At 47.5% G+C, this 20,622-nt stretch overlaps 1 protein-coding gene across 6 annotated transcripts in view; it reads right to left on the bottom strand.

Annotated features, from left to right (window-relative positions):
- AMPD3 (adenosine monophosphate deaminase 3) overlaps nt 1-20,622 on the bottom strand; it is a 48,564-nt gene that overhangs the window by 26,024 nt on the left and 1,918 nt on the right. For 3 of the 6 annotated variants that reach the window (XM_005689693.3, XM_018059533.1, XM_018059532.1), the window contains exon 2: nt 9,663-9,888. In XM_005689693.3, the coding sequence (XP_005689750.1) occupies nt 9,663-9,883 (221 nt within the window). In that variant the 5' untranslated portion in view covers nt 9,884-9,888. Of the gene's footprint in view, nt 1-9,662; nt 9,889-11,942; nt 11,995-13,473; nt 14,201-20,622 lie in introns of those variants that run through there. The other 3 variants (XM_018059531.1, XM_005689692.3, XM_018059534.1) reach the window with 3 other exon arrangements.

Below are 20,622 nucleotides of genomic sequence, written 5' to 3'. Positions count from 1 at the left end.
TGGTGACGCCATCAGCACTCCCCTCTCCCATGTCTCTGTCTGTCTCCGAGGAAACCCACCACCGCTGCCCAGTGATGTCCGATGCCAGCAACCAGCTGACTGCTTGCCCTCCTGTGACATGGGGCCCAGCAGTGTCCTGGGTACTGTCCCAGCACAACCAGAGCCTACAGCCACCAGCGAAGGACTCAGTGACAACCGTGACCCTCCAGAGCCCCTAGCACCTGCCCCCTTCTCCAGGCACCAGTGACAAGTACAGGGTGTGGAGAAATCGGTAAACAGACCTTATGACTGACCCGGAAGCAGCTGTCTTCCTCCTGGCCCTTGGCCAGACCTCTTCCCACAACCGATTTTTCAGGAAAACAGTTCCCTGCTCTGTCACCTACTGCTTGCCACAGCTCTCGGTTCTTATCTGCCCATATGGGTTATCACCTTCTCAGGGACCTGTTTACACTTGGAAAGTGGAGGTGGTCCTTTTTCAGAAGTCTGTCTTTGCCCTGCCCCTGCCCCTGCATAACAGATGTACTGGGTTGTTCAGGAAACCCAGGCTGAACTCCAGGAATATCTAGTCAGGCTTTTCTGAGCCCGCCATCCATCCATCACATGGAGCTGAGTCAAACATCCCATTCCAAGGAAGATGCCAACTCATGCCTGTCAATCATTCCTTAGAGGCAGACTCACCGGAAGTGATGAGGTTCCCACTTTAGCATCTTTCAGATGTTCACACCTAGAGGAGCCATTACTTCGGGCTCCCTCTCATGTTCTGACAGGTTCAGCCAGACCCTGTAAGACTGGCTTCCATGTCACTCATGTCTACCAGGCCACTGTTTTAATCCCTCTGCCGACTTCACCCCACAAGCCTCAGCCAATGTTGCCTGAGGACCAGTCCTGCTAAGGAGAAGCAAGGTGATATCTAAGATGACAAACAGGTAAGAAAATTAAGAAAAAAAACAACACCAACCATGATCAGAAAGTTGGAAGGCTGCTTAAGGAAAGAGGCCACCAGGCTTATCTGAGAAATGACCATATTCCTCTGCCCCCATGAATAAGCCACCAGCTGGCTCCCCTCCTCTCCTCAATTCTCCTTCTTGAAGACATCCACGACGACTCTAGTCTTGGCCACCAGGTGAGCCCCAGAATTATCACAGGTGAACACAGACTTTGTAGGGATAAGGTACAGGTTTAACAACAGATTGGGCCCAGACACCCTAGGCAAGTGCTTGGAATAAGCGGAGCTAACCATTAGGCTCGTCTCTAAGAAAACCAGAAAAACAAAACAGAGCGCAAGGAGAGGGCCCTGCATTCATCTTCTACGGCTGCACGATAAACACGAGCCCGGTGACCGCAAGCAGCCCCCACCTGCTGGCCCACAGATCTATACGCGAAACGTCCAGGTGGGCGCGGCTGGGCTCTATGCATGCCCAGGGTGTCAAAAGGCCAAAACCTGGAGGTTGGCCACACTAGCCTCTGAACTGGAGACCCTGGGAAAGAGTCCGCTTTCACGCAGGCAGTTGGAAAATTCATCTGCACGTGGCCCTACACTGAGGCCCTGGCTCCTCACTGGCTATGGGACAGGGCTTACCCTCTGATTCTTGCACACAGCGCCCTCCATCTTCTAAGCCTGGCACAGTGCCTGGCTCTGGCACTTGGAATTTCTGACCTCCCGCTCCGTGACCCCCTGAGAAAACTCCCTGCACTAAGTGCTGCTGTGACCAGGTCAGGCCCACTCACCTCCCTACCTTCAGGTCCACTGAGCCACACAGCACAACATAATCACAGGAGCGATGCCTCATCACATTCAGAGGGTTTGGAGATTAGGGAAGGACATCTCTGGGCGTTCTAGAAACTCTGTCTACCACAGGTCCACATCTCGTTCTCATTCTGTGCAGCTGAGGCTCAGCCACAAAGGTGGAGAGTGGCAGCTGAGTGACTGAGAGTGTGTGTGTGTGTGTGTGTGTGTGTGTGTGTGTGTGTGTGTGTCCCAGCCCTCTCATGGCTGTCTGAAGCCCCACCTGCGTCACAACAATGAAGTTACCAACTGCTTTTTCTGAATTATAGAACCATGCAGTATCCTGGCAGGAAAGGATTTTAAAGCTACACACCCCAATCCTCTAAGGGAGCCTTTGTCTGAATACATCCAGTGATGGACAGCTCACTGCATTTCTGAATAAGACGTCAGCAGTCAACCATTTATTCAAAAACCATTTCCCAAGGACCTACTCTGAGCCATGCCAGTGCCAAGCATGCAAATACAAGGTGAGCAAAACATGACCTGTTGCCACTGTTAGAAAGCACTCCTTGTCATGGGCCAAGATCTGTCTACCCGCAGTTCCACCTGCTGCCCCTCGTGTGAGCCCTTGGGACACAGAGCAAGCCGGCTGGCTCTGCCAAAGCTGACCCACCCTCTCCCTTCCCCACTCGCAGGTCCACCTGGCAGAAACGCACTGCTGCCCAAGAACTGGCAGGGAGCAGGGCTATCAGGACACCAGCTCCAGGCCAAGCCCGCGGGCCCAGCGGGCCCGGAGCAGCTTTGTCCTCCCTCCTGGCCGCAGGGACCTTCCTGTCCCACCAGACCCTCGGCTCAGGACGTGACCTGGGCGCCTGGGCTGTTGGCAGGCATCTCTCAGCACCTGTCTGCTGCCCACTGCGTCTATGGCCCTTGCCTGCCCCGGCCACTCTCCGGGGATGAAGGCTCAGAACCTCCACCATCTCTCCCTTCACCTCCCTGAGACCCACCACTGTCCTCCCACCGCTCCCGACCGTGTGTCGGTCTCTATGGACCTCGCTCTCCCTCTCCCAAGTTCTTCTCAGCTACTCTTCCTCCCCGGAAAGCACACTGAAGTATGGTCTTCCTTAAGTCTTAAACTCTCTTAAATTTAAAAGCAGATAAATTAACCTGTTTCAAATGAAGCTCCTTTGTCAATGGCCCTGAACTTAGACGTGACTTACCCCTGATGCAAGAAGTTTCATAAAACAAAATGAATTAGCTGTGCTATGTTCGATTCATAACAAGTATGTTTCTCTAGTTTACTCAGGGAGTGATTGTTCTGGAGGGCTTAATTTTTCAAATAAACTCTGTCCCCTTTTGTTGTTGTTCAATCGCTAAGTCGTGTCTGACTCTTTTGAGACCCCATGGACTGCAGCACACCAGGCTTCCCTGTCCTTCACTATCTCCCAGACTTTACTCAAACTCAAGTCCATCCAACAATCTCATCCTCTGTCTTCCCCTTCTCCTCTTGCCCTCAATCTTTCCCAGCATCAGGGTCTTTTCCAATGAGTTGGCTGTCCCCTTTATACTCTAAATAAAAAACACTTCAGTGTGGCTTTTAAAAATGAAATTCATAATTCCTGTATCTGAACCAGTGCATGCTGAACATAATTGAAACTTCTTTCCGTGACTCAGCGTCATCATCGCCTTATTCAGTCACCAGCTTAGAGACGTTTTGGCCCAATACTGCTGTGCTTTGAATTCTTGCGTCTGATTTTCATAATTATTCTGTTTCCTCTCTCACTGTGAACTGGTAAATAATAACAAAAACAGGAACACTAATGATGTCTAAGCACAGGTGCTAAGCAGTCATCCTTATTAGCTCATTTAATTCTCACAAGGTAGGTCCATCATCCTCGTTTTGCAGATCAGGAAATAGGAACTTAAGGTCCTTGCCTGAGGCTACTCAGTAGTAAGACACAGGACATCACTTGAACCCAGCTGGTCTGGTTCCAAAGTCTGAGTTCGTAATCACCGCACAAGGTACCTGTGACTCTGCCTACAGAAGTCCCTCTCTCACTTTTAATTTGCTTCCTTAAATCTGTCACAGGATAAGAAACAAAATAACCAAGCTTATTAGAACTCAGTGTGAAACAAGAACAGAAGATGGGATGAGAGAACTGGGGGGATGACAGCTAAAACATACAGGATTTCTTTCAGTGGGGAGGGGTTGAAAAAAGGTTCTAAAATTGACTGTGGTGATGGTTGCACTTTGCAAATATACTGAAAAACCACTGAATCGTACACTTTAAATGAATGGATTATATGGTATGTGAATTACACCTCAATAAAGCTGCTTAAAAACGAGAAGAAGTAGAGCGCCGAAGAAGCCCTGATGCGCATTTTGGCTGCACATCAGATATTCTTACACGGTTGTCACCCATGCTGGCTACATTCCAGCTATGTATATTTGCAGGGTGGGTGAGCTCTGGCTAGGTGAGATAATGAGATAAAAAGTGAACAACAGAGAGCTTCTGGGCACCAGCAGGGTTTTTCAGTCTTCTTGTCTTTGCCTCCTAACTTTGATTCCATAGACAGCCTACTCCTCCCGCTCACCTTGACGCACCTTGAGTCTCAATAGAGGCCTGGTCAATGTCATCTTCCTAAGGAGGCGGAGAGGTCCCCGCAGCAAGATGTCACTGCTGACCTCCTGATCTGACCTGCAAACCAAGCACCTCTTTGAGCAGCCTGGGGTGCCACCTCCCTGGAGAGGGCCCCCAGCCCTGGGAGGTTTATGACTGAGCCCAGTTCAGCTCTTAGAACTGCTGGAATCCTGACAACAGCCTCCGTATTTTAGGGGCTCATCTTTCTTACTCACAATCCAAGTTTCTCATTCTTTTTCTAAGAAGCTCTTTTACTTCCAAGCTCTAGCTAGTGCCTTTACATTAGACTTTAGTTTTTTTTAATTTTTTTTTTTAATAATAAGAGAGAAAAAGAGAATGGCTGTACAAAAAAGCTTTCTCTGAGTACCAGAAACTTTCAGGCTTGTCAGAGGAGCCAGGGAGAGGAAGACCTTTTTCCAAACTGGAAGTCCCATCTAATTTCACAGTTTGAAACACAAATCCACAGACTGGGTATCTGGAAACCTGCTTCTGGCTCCAGGCCTGGGGATTCCTTGTGGGAGGGCTCCATGTTACCATTTATGTTCCAGAGTGTCAGGGACAAGCAAGAGAAAAAGAGGAAGCTGCAGAGAGGGTTTCTCCTCCAGACAGTTCACATCTGAATATTTGCATTAACAGTGCCTCTACTAAGCAGCTAGAGGCTGAAAGCTACAACTGGGGGTGCACAGCTCCAGAGGATACCAGGATGTCTGACAAGTAGTCCAGGGGCCAGATCGTGCTTTGGAAGAAAAGGAGCCAGTGGGCAGCAGGGAGCTGTGGCCCAGGTTTCCCTCCGTTTCATTCAGCAGCCAGCAATTACATCCTCGAGACCAGTCCCCAGTGTCTCCACATAGAACCAAGGACCCCAGGCCTGACTGGAGACGGAATAGCCTCGTGGTTAAAGTGTGAGGTTCTACATTTAAAAGACCTGGGTCACTTACTGGCTATGTGTCCTAATCTGCAAAATCAAGATAAGAATATCCACTTGATAAGCTTAATGTGGACCTAACAAAAGCAGAAGAGACTAAGAAGAGGTGGCAAGAATACACAGAAGAACTGTACAAAAAAGATCTTAATGACCCACGTAATGAGGATGGGGAGGTCACTCACCTAGAGCTAGAGCCAGACATCCTGGAGTGTGAAGTCAGGTGGGCCTTAGGAAGCAATACTATAAACAAAGCCAGTGGAAGTGATGGAATTTCAGCTGAGCTATTTAAAATCCTGAAGGACGATGCTATTAAAGTACTACACTCAATAAGCCAGCAAATTTGGAAAACTCAGCCATGGCCACAGGACTGAGAAAAAGAATCCCAAAGAATGTTCAAACTATCATACCAATGCACTCATTTCACATGTTAGCAAGGCAATGCTCAAAATCCTCCAAGCAAGGCTTCAACAGTATGTGAATGGAGAACTTCCAGATGTACAAGCTAGATTTAGAAAAGGCAGAGGAACCAGAGATCAAATTGCCAACATCCGTTGGATTATAGAAAAAGCAAGAGAATTCCAGAAAACATCTACTTCTGCTTCATTGACTATGTTAAAGCCTTCATTGACTATGCTAAAGTTTGAATAAAAAACTGTGGGAAATTCTTCAAGATGGGAATACCAGACCACCTTACCAGCCTCCTGAGGAAACTATATGCAGGTCAAGAAGCAACAATCAGAACTGGACCTGGAACAATGGGCAGGTTCAAAATTGGGAAAGGAGTAAGTCAAGGCTGTATATTGTCACTCTGCTTATTTAACTTATATGCAGAGTACATTAGACAAAATGCTAGGCTGAATGACTCACCATCTGGAATCAAGATTGCCAGGAGAAGTATCAACAACCTCAGACAAGCAGATAATACCAGTCTAATGGCAGAAAGTGAAGAAAAACTAAAGAACTTCTTGATGAAGGTGAAAGAGGGGAGTGAAAAAGCTGGCTTAAAACTCAACATTCCAAAAAAAAAAAAAAACCTCAACATTCAAAAAACTAAGATCATAGAACTCAGTCTCATCACTTAATGGCAAATAGATGGGGGGAAAGTGCAAGCAGTGCCAGTTTTTATTTTCTTGGACTCCAAACTCACTGCAGACAGTGATTACAGCCACAAAATTAAGACACTTGCTTCTTTGAAGAAAAGCTATAACCAACCTACACAGCGTATTAAAAGGCAGAGGCATTTCTTCACATTCAAAGATCCATCTAGTCAAAGCTACGATTTTTCCAGTAGTCAAGTATAGATGTGAGAGTTGGACCATAAACAAGACTGAGCACCAAAGAGTTGATGCTTTTGAGCTGTGGTGCTGGAAGACTCTTGAGAGTCCCCTGGAAGCAAGGAGATCAAACCAGTCAATCCTAAATAAAATCAACCCTGAATATTCATTGGAAGAACTGATGCTAAAGCTGAAGTTACAAGACTTTGACCACCTGATGTGAAGAGCAGACTCATTGGAAAAGACCCTGATTCTGCAAAAGACTGAGGGAGAGGAGTAGAGGGTGACAAAGGATGAGATGGTTGGATGGCATCACCGACTCAACGGACATGAGTTTGAGCAAATTTCAGGAGATAGTGAAGGACAGGGGAGCCTGGCGTGCTGCAGTCCATGGGATTGCAAAGAGTTGGATGCTACTGAACAACTGAATGACAAAGTTTAAAATACAGATTAACTTAGCCCACCATAAGGTTGCTGCCCATCTCTGCTACAGGAAGTTGGACAGTTAAAATTTCCATGGGTCTTACCGTGATCCAGGCCCTGCCCTAAGCCTTTTACATGTTAATTCCCTCACTGCTCACAACATCCCATGAAAGTAGCTCTTGATTGGTCTTACTTTACAGATGGTGAAAAACTGGGGCACAGAGAAGTTTCCTAAGGGCCCAAAGTCGCAGAGCATCCCAGTGAGTGGCAGAGCACAGCGATCCAGGGAGCCGTGCCCACTCTGAGGTGGTGTCTGTGGTGGCAGTGGAGAAACGGGATGTCTTTCTCCTACCACGCTACCACTGCTCGCCAACACAGTTTAGGTTCTGGGCTGGATCCTTGGGATACAGTGGGAGCCAGACACAGTCCTCAGGGAGCTTCCAGTCAAAGGGGGCAGACAGATGCAAACCAAGACCACCATAACCTAACAAGCAGGGAAAGAATGAAACTTCTGGAGAGGAGGTTGCTGAGGAATTTCTGGAAACCATGGAGCGTCATTTGAACTCAAGAATAGGAAGGCTGGCTGTTAGCCTGGTCATTGATAACAGAAGAATCTCTTTTGCAGATGTCAGGTCCAGTGTCTCTCTGTAGGAAACTGACCTCAGAAGCCTATCATTTCTAGTAATGCAAAATGTCAGGACTCCTTTTCTTCTCATTATTAAGGGTCCAAAATGCTCAGTTCAGAAGACAGAAGGTCCTGCAGAGCATTCACTTCATAACATCTATTCAGCCAACAAAGTATGGGCAAGGGGCCCCACAGTCAGGCTCTGCTTTACTCTCCAGGGTAACTTGTGACCACCTCACTGGCTAACGACACCAACGACCCCTTCACTTTACAGGCTTACAGCCCCTCAGAGGAAGGAAAGCACTTATATTCTGCACAATAAAGCTCTGTTCTTGCCCTTATACCAATACTTGATTTTTTACTACTTTCCTAAAAAATGTTACCAAAGTACTGAAGTTCTATACTATCAAGAAAGGAAAGGACTTGCCTTTTAAAATGAGGCAGTACCTTAGGAAGGACCTGGCGATGGACTGGGTCGCAGAGAGGGCTCAGGTTCCACTACCCTAGCTATTCAGGTCCGCAGTGTGCCGGCCAGGTGGGCACCTAGCTAGAGCCCCACCAGACACTTTCTCAAAGCTTTCTATTCTTTAATTCTGCTCTCCTGGGTGAGATGGGCTCCCCAGATGGCTCAGAGGGGAAAGACTCCACCTGCAATGGAGGAGACACAGGAGATGCAGGTTCAATCCCTGGGTCGGGAAGATCCCCTCGAGAAGGAAATGGCAACCCACTCCAGTATTCCTGCCTGGAGAATGCCATGGAGAGAGGAGCCTGGCGGGCTACAGTCCATGGGGGTCACAAAGAGTTGGACACGACTGAGCAACTAAGCACACAGCAGAACACAGGGGAGATGAACTGAAAGGTGACGGCTTCCCAGTGCACTTAAAGATCCAAACTACTAATCAGGGAGCACAGGCCAATCTGATCTGGGCCCTGTCTACCCCTCCAGATGCAGATCATGGCACTTCGCCCTTAACCACACCTCGACCGTACACAGGCCTCCCTGAAGATACCCAAGGGCCTTTGTCCTGGTTCCTCCGCCTATAAGGCGCTCACCCAGCTCTACAGCAGCTGACTCCTTTACACCCTTGCATCAGCTACGATGTCACCTTCCCTAATCTGAAAAAGGACTTCACTACCCAATCTGAAAAAGGACTCTCCCTCTCCATGTGTCAGCTGGCTTCTGGCTAGGCTTGGACAATGGCAACCAGGGGGGAAAACCAGAACGTGCCAGAGAGATTAAAGCCAGGTATCTCTCATCTCCATCTCTGCCTTTGGAGGCCATATCTGCAGCTGTTGCGTCACCCCCCTAGGCTCCAGTTTCTATTGGAAAGACCACCACAGTTCCAACTCTTCCACCCGAAGCTCCAGCAACCCCACTTTCCTCCACTGTCTCTCCAGTCTGGGGTGACAGCTGCTTCCTACTGCGTCTATTCTCTGGGCAGCGTCTCTCCCCACTGCTTGGTTCTCTATCACCTCTGTAACCAGTTTCCGGAGAAAACATCCTACTTCCAATACTCAAGGAGTTTCTGCTTTTCTGATTAGACTCTGACTGACACAGCAGTTATCACAACTTGTCATTTCTCAATTAATTTGTCCAGTCAATTATTGTCTAGACCAACTTAAGCTCTACACGGCAGGGACTGTATCTAGTTCATTAATATATCCCCAGTGCCCAGCACAACACCTGGCAAATAGTGAGCTGAGTTAATTAACAACACAAAGTACTTGTCAAGTGATGAAAGAAGTAAAATTGATGTTTCCCAAGAAGTCCTCAAGTTTCTAGAAAGAAGATGCAAATGTTATTTGGAAATTGTGAGTATTTAGGTACATGATTTGTTTTTAAAACAGCAGTAGAGAAAGTGGTTTTCAATCTTTGCAACCAAAGGCACAACACCCTTCAGTGAATACATGGTGAGTTGAATAGTCTTGGTTAAGAACTAAACTCAGCTCCCAAGACAGCCGACTTCACACAAGGCGCCTCATCACAAGACAAGCATTTGCAGCCCACCCGTGTCTGCACAACCCCACCCAGGCTCAGGGGACAAACCTTTTCGCCGTCTCCAAAGACTTCTGCTCCGCCAGCTCCTTCTGCAGCTCCCTCTCCTTGGCCTCCTTCTGTCCAATGGGGCAGTCCTCGGGGACTGTGAAGAGGGACAGGGCATCTTTGCTGTCCTCTTCTCGGAGTACTTTAGCAAACACCTTCTCGGCCAGGAGCCGGACTTGCTCATCCACCTCGGAGATGTTCAGCTTGGGGAATTGGCGCGGCATCTCGGCTGGCAGAAAAAGAGAACCAACGTGAGCCAAGAACTTCGAGACCACCTGAGTCACTGGTGTGCGGGGCAGGAGAAGGCAGTGAAAAAAGAACCAGCTGCCCCAGTCTTTGGGGTCAGCTGTCTACTCAGGAATTCCCCGGATCAAACCCAACAGGCCAATTTTTACAACTAGCTCCCTAAGCGAGTGACTGTGAAAGGGACAGGCCCACTTACACCTCATGAGAAAGCAAACGCTCAGAAGTGAAAGCATGAACTGTTCAACCAGGGGTTCTACTGTTTCCCAAACCCAGGGAATCATCATGAACGGGCAAGCCCCACCCTTCCCACCTCCTGTGGAGGGGAGAGTTCAGAATCCCCTCCTGTAGACGATGAGGCGGCCCTGCGGGGTGCTACAGTGACCAAACCTGCTCCCCACTGCATAGAGAGGAAGGCCAAAGCCCAAAGGCTCGAACGGTCGGCGTAAGAGCCCAGGAGATCCACAGCTGCATTCCTCACTACACAAAATGAGAACTGTTGCTGAAAGGAAACCACAGTTGCACCATCTCCCAAACCCTCTGGAACTTCTAACAGGACAGCCAATAACATAAACATCTGGGGACAGGGAGACTCTACCTCTCACAGCCCGGCTGAAGACTCATCCTCAAAGCAGCTTGCCCTTACCTCCTCTGCACACCGGCTTCTCACTATCAGGAGCCAGCCTAAATCGCCTGGTTGATTCTTTTCTTTGCCTGTCTTTCATCACTTATATAGCATGTAGTAAGTGCGCTCTGTCAAGCCCTATACATGTACTAACTCAGTTAATCCTAGTTGTTCCCATTTTACAGATGACAGAATGAAGGCACAGACAGCTAACTTGCCCAGGGTCATACTTCTAATAAGCAGGCCGTGACCTGCACTGTTCCCAGCCTCTGGCTCCCATCCCTTTCCTCTCTGAGCCTCTGCTCAGGGGCTCTGAGCCCACAAATCTGGTGCTGGCATCTGTCCTCTGAACCCCTAAACTGTGCTGCTTCTCTCTGCCCATTTGGGGGTCAGGGCAGGTCCCCTTGCTGTCCCCAGCATCCCACCGATGGAGCAGACCAATACTGCATCCCTTCCACAAGCCACCTTCGCCAGGAACAGCTCCAGGAGAGAAGCTTTCTGTCAATCCAGTTTCTTTAAGGAGGGTTTAAAGAGGGACGGTGGTTTCATCAGGCAGACAGAGGATGAAGGTTGAGATAGTGCCCGGCTGCTCTCTGGCGGGGAGAGGAAGCACTTTCAGGGAAGGAGGGACACTGAGCAGTTGGGGGCAGTCACTCTCTGCGCCTCCCCGTTTTCTCATCTGTGAGATAAAGGAATTGGACTAAGTGGTCTCCAAGGCCCTCTCAGTTCTAAGCACCGTAATTCTAGGTACCAGTGAGGTTTCTGGTTCCAGGAGGGCTTGCTGCTCTGGTCTTTTCTGCGGCCTGCAGATTTAATTCATGACACAGACAGGAAGGAGGAAAACAGGCTGCTTAAAGGACAGGCTATATAGAGAGGTATTCTATAAAACCTCTGCAGGCCCTTAGACTGTGAAACCAATTTCCTCCTTCCTTCCTCCCCCAGGGCCAGGCCTTTCCTGGGCCTCTCTCACCCCTCGGGACTTGAGTGGGAGGAGAGAGGCAGCCCAGGATGCAACTGTGCTGGTCTGTGGCAGCAGAGACCAAGATAAGCATCCTGCAAAGACAAAGAGGAACAGCTGGCTATGGAGATTTCCACACCCTGATAGCAGAGAAGAGGAAGCTGGAAACCATCAGAGCAGAGGCCAGAGAAGAAAGTGACAGAAGAAAGAAATGGAAGAAAGACAAAGAGCTGGACCCAGGAGGAGATGTTAGGGGTGAACAAAGCTGGACCAACTTTGTTCCCCATCTCCCAATTCTAAGGCCTCTGTCAAGTGCAGCTTTCCAGATCTTTAAAGGGCTCCAGGCAAGGGGCAGCAAAAGCCATAAAGCATTCAAGCATCTGAAAGAGTAAGCCCACTTGAGAAACTGCTTCTAAGAAAAGAATCTGAAGGAAGGAAAATGCACAAAGATGTTTACCTGCACTCTTCACAGAAATAGCTTTAAAAGGTTCAGATGAGAGCATACTCATCTGAAAAAGAACATGAAAAAGAACATGAAGCAACCAAAATCATAGTCATGAGGACAGTGCCATCACATAAAAAATACCTTGTGAGATAATAGCGAATGAAAAAACTAATACATGAAACTGTTCCCAAGCTTTGATTGCAGCGATACGAAAATGCATCCCCTTATGGACCAGGGCTGCAAGAGACATACTTAAATGACCAGATAGCAGGACTGCCAGTGGGAAAGGCAATATCTGATTTATCATTGATGCTATTGTAATGTCATTTGCACAGAAACAAAGAAAATAAAAAGAAAATGAATAGACTCAAGAGTTCCAAAAACAGAAAAATATGAAAACTAATCAAATGTCTACATCCCATATTTTGGTCATCAGGGTCCTCTCCCACCTACTCCACACCAGAAAGAGGCCAGTTCAAAAGGAATTCCACCTTTAAGACCTATTTCTGCATTAGCTTTAGCCCTTTAGCTGCGATAGCATCACAGAGGCTGCTCACCACCACCTCCTTATACCCCCCTAAATACACACAAGCATGACCCAGCCACATCCCCTCAGAAGTGGGCCACTTGGGGGTGTCTTTTGTGTCTGAGGGCTCTTATGCCAGATCCTGCCAATTTTTTCATGAAGCATTTTTAGTTTACTCAAGTCAACTAAACATACTTTACAGGATGCATCCTTCTATAAGTGATCTTCCTTTTTCTTTAGCTCAAATAGCTTAAGTCAGTCTTTTCCATATTGGTTCTCATTAGAAGTCAACACCTGTTGCTATGAAACAGGTCCTGGGGTTAATAATTAGGAAAATGCTGCATTCCATAGCCTCTTCACCCCAGATTCACGGGGCACACCAAAGACCTGAGAATCACATCTCCCCATAGACCCCTCTGTGTCAGTATCCATACGAGTCCCCTGCAGCACTACTACCAATATCTTAAATAACTGGTGAAGACTACTCCATGCCTTAGAATTGACCAAGTAACCCAGCCAGTGTGCTGGGCTAAGTCAGTGGGTCATAGGAGCCTTCTGGATATTTGTTGTCTTCTGCACATCATTGGCAGACAAGTCCCACCTGCCAACCCCTTCTTCCAGAGCCTGCCTCTCTTCTCAGACCCAGAGACCCCAGCCAGGCCAGGCATGTGGAGGAAAGCCCAGCAGAGCTTCAGCTCCAACTGCCAGTTCAAGCCTGACTTTCAACCACTTGTCAGCTGAAGCCAGCATGCTCAGGAGGCTAAACTGTGAATTCACTGGCATTGGCTTATGGCGTTGTGACATGGAATACCACACCCTCCAGTGGGCTTGACAGCAAAGTGTCCCAAAGTTAGAAAGCTGTAATATGCTGCCAGGTTCAACAAACAGGCACTTTTTCACGGCATCACAGCCTCTCCAGAAAAGGGGCACAGTGCCTCTTAAAAATCCCCTCGCTACACAAATGAAGCTGTTTCTCACTCCTGCCAGACTCCCGTGGTCAGAACCCGAGACACAGACCTGCACCTGGTGCTGGGGTCCCCATGGCTGCTCCTGAGGATGCCATCCAGGTGACGCACTCGGACCAAAGGCTGCGTGCTGCCCGGGCGGCTGAGCTGAGTCAGGGTGAGCGCAGCTAGCTGGGCTCCGTCTGCTGCTGGGGTGGGAGGTCTCTGCTTTGCATATCTGTGAGCAGCCCTGAGCAACAGCAGGACACGTCTGGGCTGGAAATTCTTCCGTGAATATGAAATGGAAGTGGAAATTTTCCAAGAGTCCTAAAGGGCCCAGGTAATGCCAGCTATCATGGCTGCTGTGTCCAGAAAGCGGCGTCCTGCCCCCACTCACAGCCCCCTTCAGAGCAGGAAACTCAAGCTGCTGCTGCTGCCCTAAGCAAGAGTACATTCAGCCTTCCCGACCAACCACAGCCGATAAGCCACCCCCTCCCTCGAACGTCCAGACCCCTCCTGAAAGCTGAGCACTGGCTGCGATACCATCACCTGCACCGCTTCCGTTTCTGAACCTCACTTCAGGCTCTGCCTCACGACCCGGCTCATCTTACGAGCTTGTCCTGGTCCCCTCAGAGGGCCCCCCTCCCCGAAGCAACCTTTCTGGGAGCACCCCAAGACTGGCGGTGTGGGGGGAGGGGGCTCTGGGCCAGTTGCCAATGCGAGCCCCTCCCCCACCGGAGGGAAAGGACAGAAGCTCAAGGGGAGAGAAGGGCGGGAGCAGGTGAGGATGAGAGACTGCCTCGATCGGCTCCTTTCCCGGAAGAGAGCTGCACATCACAGATGACAGGGCAACCTGACCAGCTCAGCCAGAGCAGCAGGCCTGGTGGCCCACCCACCCACCCACCCCAGGGAAAGAAGCGCCTCCCACCTGCCCCAGCCTCCGCTCCTTACTGCCGCCGTCAGCTCCCACGTGGGCCTCCAGCTTGGAGAAGCCTCCTGAGGGCCGGCTGGATGCAGCCGCCAGCAGCTGCCGGGCTCCCTGCCTCAGGTAACCCACGGAGCAGTCCAGGCGGATCACTACAGCCTCCCAGGGCGCAAAGTCCCACTCCTCACCCGCCCTTTAGGAGAAGGATAGTCCTCTGTGGGGAAGCTCACAACAGACACGCAGCCTCCCAGGGACTTAGAGCAGTGGCGTGGGTCTGGGAAATAACCATGAGCAACAGGGCTATTTCTGTGGTGCTGTTGAAACCCTGGGGAGAAGCGCCCGGAGAGGATGGGGCCACTTGTTTACTGGGAGGCTGGCTCCAGCCCTTGCTTGGGCCTGAGTCACCTCCTCATGTCCAATCGTGAGGTTGTGCCTTCCTGAGCGGCAGATAATTCCTGTGCGTACAGAGTGGGATTACAGGGTTGACACACGATCCTCGGGCTGCTGCTGGGCTTTAGCTACCCAGAGATTATGACCCACCTGTCCTCACAGCTGTTTCATAAACAGTGCGACCAGCAGGCTACAAGCAACCTAGAGGGACAGTCATGTGTATTCATTAAATAATTAAATGACCTTAAAATGGAGGGCGGGGGGGAAAAAACCTGAGCCCTTAGTGCTATTTTGCCAGAGGGAGGAGAGGGAAATGATTCCTTTGGCTAGTGTGTTTGGGGCAGGAGTGGGGTTAGGATGGGGCTGCCACGGAGCATCCTAGCCCGTGCATCTGAGAACCAACTTGGGCGTATCACATCCAGGGAGTCTTATTTTAGATCTTTAGCCAGACCCTGGAAAGTTCTGGTCTAAACAAGCATTTTCCAAAGTGTAGTCTGTAGAACATAAAATGCCAGAAGGCTTACACAATACTGCATACCGTAGTCCCTCATGGAAATTCACACACACGATTCCTACTGGCAGATTCTAAACATTTAGAAATCCTCTGGTCAAGAAAGCTGCGTGAAGGGACTACTCTGATGGTCCAGTGGTTGGGAATCCACCTGCCAATGCAGAGGACACAGGTTCGATTCTTGGTCTAGGAAGATTCCACACGCCGCAGGGTGACAAACTCTTCACACCACAGTACTGAGCCTGTGCACCCTAGAGCCAGTCAGCCGCAACAAGGGAAGCCGCTGCAGTGAAGCCTGCACGCCCCAGCTAGAGAGTAGCCCCCACTCACCGCAGCTGGAGAAAAGCCCGTACACAGTAACGAACAGCCAACACAGACAAAACTAAACAAAGAATAACTTTTTAAAAGCTGCTTGACTTTGTGTAACCCAACACACTTATTTGACCCTTCCACCACTGACACCCTAGGGAAAAATACCTATGCATATCCTGGGCATAGGCTTTGGAAAATGCCTTCCACTTTGAGCCTTCATTTTCCAATCTAGAAAAAGCTGCCTTCCCAGGCCCCAGCAATTAGCATGAGATCTACTCCATCACGTCCAAAGAGAGATGGGCAGCAACCCCACTACAGTGACACAGGCTGGGACGATGGCCAAGGGTCCCACTGGAGGGATGCAAGACCCTCCAGAAGAGCAGCAGTTTTGAAGGTAACTGTGGCTTTGTCTTGGGAGAGCAAACTTTGCTCGTGAACTAACAATTCCTCCTTGAGCCTAATACATCTCTGCTCCTCATGGCCCAGAAGTCCCCCTAGACTGAGGAGCGCTGGTCCCAAACTCAAAGCCTTTTGAAAGAAGGCTTTCTGAAAGAACATTAAGACAATCTGTGATACTACTGAATGGAAGAATATACTGCTAATGATATAACTAATAGGGGGCTAATAACCAAAATACATAAATACCTCATTCAACTCAACATCAAAAATACAAACAACTCAATTAAAAAGTGCATAGAAGACCTCATAGACATGTTTCAAAAGAAGACATACATATGGCCAACAGGCACATGAAAAGATGCTCAACATCATTAATAAGAGAAATGCAAATTAAAACCACAAAGAGATATAATCTCCCACCTGTCAGAATGGCTATCATCGAAAAGACCACAAATAAAAAATATTAGCGAGGATGTGGAGAAAAGGGAACCCTCATACACTGTTAGGAGGAATGTAAATTGGGGCAGCCACTATGGAAAATCAAAAAGCTAAACATAGAACTACCATCAGTTCAGTTCAGTCGCTCAGTTGTGTCCAACTCTTTGTGACCCCATGAATTGCAGCATGCCAGGCCTCTCTGTCTATCACCAACTCCTGGAGTTCACTCAAAATCACGTCTATCGAGTCAGTAATGCCATCCAGCCATCTCATCCTTTGTTGTCCCCTTCTCCTCCTGCCCCCAATCCCTCCCAGCATCAGAGTCTTTTCCAATGAGTCAACTCTTCGCATGAAGTGGCCAAAGTACTGGAGTTTCAGTTTTAGCATCATTCATTCCAAAGAAAACCCAGGACTAATCTCCTTTAGAATGGACTGGTTGGATCTCCTTGCAGTCCAAGGGACTCTCAAGAGTCTTCTCCAACACCACAGTTCAAAAGTATCAATTCTTCGGCACTCAGCTTTCTTCACATTCCAACTCTCACATCCATACATGACCACAGGAAAAACCATAGCCTTGACTAAACAGACCTTTGTTGGCAAAGTAATTTCTCTGCTTTTGAATATGCTATCTAGGTTGCTCATAACTTTCCTTCCAAGGAGTAAGCGTCTTTTAATTTCATGGCTGCAATCACCATCTGCAGTGATTTTGGAGCCCAAAAAATAAAGTCTGACACTGTTTCCACTGTTGCTCCATCTATTTCCCATGAAGTGATGGGACCAGATGCCATAATCTTAGTTTTCTGAATGTTGAGCTTTAAGCCAACTTTTTCCAAGGCAAACCATTCAATATCACAGTAATCCAAGTCTATGCCTTGACCAGTAATGCTGAAGAAGCTGAAGTTGAATGGTTCTTTGAAGACCTACAAGACCTTTTAGAACTAACACCCAAAAAAGATGTCCTTTTCATTATAGGGGACTGGAATGCAAAAGTAGGAAGCCAAGAAACACCTGGAGTAACAGGCAAATTTGGCCTTGGAATACGGAATGAAGCAGGGCAAAGGCTAATAGAGTTTTGCCAAGAGAACGCACTGGTCATAGAAAACACCCTCTTCCAACAACCCAAGAGAAGACTCTACACATGGACATCACCAAATGGTCAACACCGAAATCAGATTGATTATATTCTTTGCAGCCAGAGATGGAGAAGCTCTATACAGTCAGCAAAAACAAGACCGGGAGCTGACTGTGGCTCAGATCATGAACTCTTTATTGACAAATTCAGACTTAAATTGGCGAAAGTAGGGAAAACCACTAGACCATTCAGGTATGACCTAAATCAAATCCCTTATGATTATACAGTGGAAGTAAGAAATAGATTTAAGGGACTAGATCTGATAGATAGAGTGTCTGATGAACTATGGAATGAGGTTCATGACATTGTACAGGAGACAGGGATCAAGACCATCCCCATGGAAAAGAAATGCAAAAAAGCAAAATGGCTGTCTGGGGAGGCCTGGGAAGCTGTGAAAAGAAGAGAAGCGAAAAGCAAAGGAGAAAAGGAAAGATATAAGCATCTGAATGCAGAGTTCCAAAGACTAGCAAGGAGAGATAAGAAAGCCTTCCTCAGCGATCAATGCAAAGAAATAGAGGAAAAGAACAGAATGGGAAAGACTAGAGATCTCTTCAAGAAAATTAGAGATACCAAGGGAACATTTCATGCAAAGATGGGCTCGATAAAGGACAGAAATGGTATGGATCTAACAGAAGCAGAAGATATTAAGAAGAGGTGGCAAGAATACACAGAACTGTACAAAAAAGAGCTTCACGACCCAGATAATCACGATGGTGTGATCACTCACCTGGAGCCAGACATCCTGGAATGTGAAGTCAAGTGGGCCTTAGAAAGCATCACTACAAACAAAGCTAATGGAGGTGATGGAATTCCAGTTGAGCTATTTCAAATCCTGAAAGAACTACCATATGACCCAACAATTCCACTCCTGGATATAGATCTGAAAAAATGAAAATACTAATTCGAAAGTACCCCAATGATCAGAGCAACATTATTTACAATCCCCAAGATATGGAAGCAGCCTAAGTGTCCATCAACAATGAACAGATAGAGAAGATGTGGACATATATACAATAGAATTCTCAGCCATAAGAAAGAATATTTTGCCATTTGCAATAATATGGATAGATTTGGAGGGTATTATACTAAGTTAAATAAGTCAGACAGAAAAAGACAAATACTGTATGATATGACTTACATGTGGAATCTAAAAAGTACAACAAACTGATGACTATAACAAAAAGGACACAGAGACAGGATAGTGGACTCACTAGCGATTACCAGTAGGGAAAGGAAAGGGGGCGGGACACGATAGGGGTAGGAGATAAAGAGGCCCAAACTATTATGTATAGAATCAATAAGCTACAAGCACATATTATACAACACAGGGAATATAGCCAATAATTTATAATAATTATAAATGGAATATAACCTTTAGAAATTATGAATCACTATATTGTATACCTATAACTGATATAATATTACACATGAACTATACCTCAATTTTTAAAAATAGACTTTAAGAAAAAAAAAAGATAATCTATGATAACCAGGCCCAGGCCTGCATTTCCTGCCCAGGAGACCAGACTATACACAATTTTTTATTTTCATTTCCATGATATGAAAACCTACAATATTTATTAGGTTCAAGGATGTAAAGTTATTGTGCCAAATCAGGCTGCTTTCACTTTTACCACTTAACTGTCCCTTACAAAATCCCAACAAACAGGAAAGGCTGGAATCAAATTATATCTTATCCAAAAAGAAACCACTCCCCTCTCCCCAAAAGGATGCTGTGGCCTTGCCTATATAGGGGTTCATTTTCTCCTCACTTCTGAGGTGTGCATGACTCAAAGAGAGGCTGGGCAAAGGGGTTTCGCTCACTGTGCATCACCTTCATGACAGACCTTGCCCCTCTCATTCACTGTATCTGTTGAATGAACGAATGCATAACTTAATGAATGAGTCAGTGAGCTAAGTGGTGAATCTACCTACGTCAATGTCAAGAGTCAGTACAGTATGTGGTTAAGAAGATGGACTCGAGCCAGACTTCTCAGGTTTGAATTTTGCTTCACCACTAAGTTACATAAACTTGGACAAGTTACTGATTTCTCTGGTTCAGTTTTATTCCCTATAAAATGGGGATAATAACAGTGCCAACCTCATAGGTTGCCATGACAATCAGTTAGCATGTGTAAGTGCTTAGAATAGTACCTGGCACATAATATGTGTTTTATAAGTGTTATCTCTTGACATCATTATCATCTTGATACTAGCTGTGAGAAAGTCCAACAGAGAAAATGAACATGACCTTTCATCTAGACACCAAATCCTTTCATTCAGCATTATTTACTGAGCACTAATATGTGCCAGGTACTGTCTCAACTCCTATTTGGGTTCAAGACAAAGGAAACCATGTTCAAATGTGAAACCAGATCAGGAAAAATAACCTTCTCCTCTATAAGTGATACTTCTTGCTGACTGCATGGCCAGCACTCAGGTCAGGAGCCCACCCTCTTCAGGCCTAGCCCCTGCTAGATCAGAGCCCAAAGCCATGGTCTCCTGTCCTAGATATGCAGCAGCACACATTAGAAATAAGAGATTAATATTTGTGGGGGAAGAACCGAAAGACCAATGAGCAGCTTTCGGGGAGAGAAGATATTCTCTGTGCTTAACCCTAAGGCTGTACCTTATCTGCCCATGATATTTTCAAGACCAGGAATTGATTTCAAAGCCATCTAAAGAGGACAGACCTAGTGTGAAGACAAGGAAAGCAGAGGTCATCTCTCCAAAAGCTTCTTGACTTTGCTGAGAGTCCCTCACTCCTTACTGAGGATCTCTGAAGAACAGAGCTTGGGCTGAGGGTCGGGCTCAGAGGTCCAAGAGTCTCCGACAGGCCACTCATGAAAGTCCTGTAGTTCTTAGGGCAGCCCCAAACAGGCATCTTTAGAGCAGCTCCTCAGAGTTGCTGCCAGAGTTGTAGGCAGGTCAGGAGTAGGAAATGACAACCCACTCCAGTATTCTTGCCTGGAAAATTCTATGGACAAAGGAGCCTGGAGGGCTACAGTCCATGGGGTTGCAAAGAGTTGGACACAACTGAGCAACTAAGCACAGCACACAACTACTCCAAACTAGCTATCAATACACTAGAAGGTGAGGGCTGACAGAGGCTCTG

Source organism: Capra hircus, chromosome 15, assembly GCF_001704415.2.
Source record: "Capra hircus breed San Clemente chromosome 15, ASM170441v1, whole genome shotgun sequence".
NCBI lineage: Eukaryota > Metazoa > Chordata > Mammalia > Artiodactyla > Bovidae > Capra > Capra hircus.
Note: the sequence above shows the minus strand (reverse complement) of the source record. Positions and strands in the feature narration are given on the sequence as shown.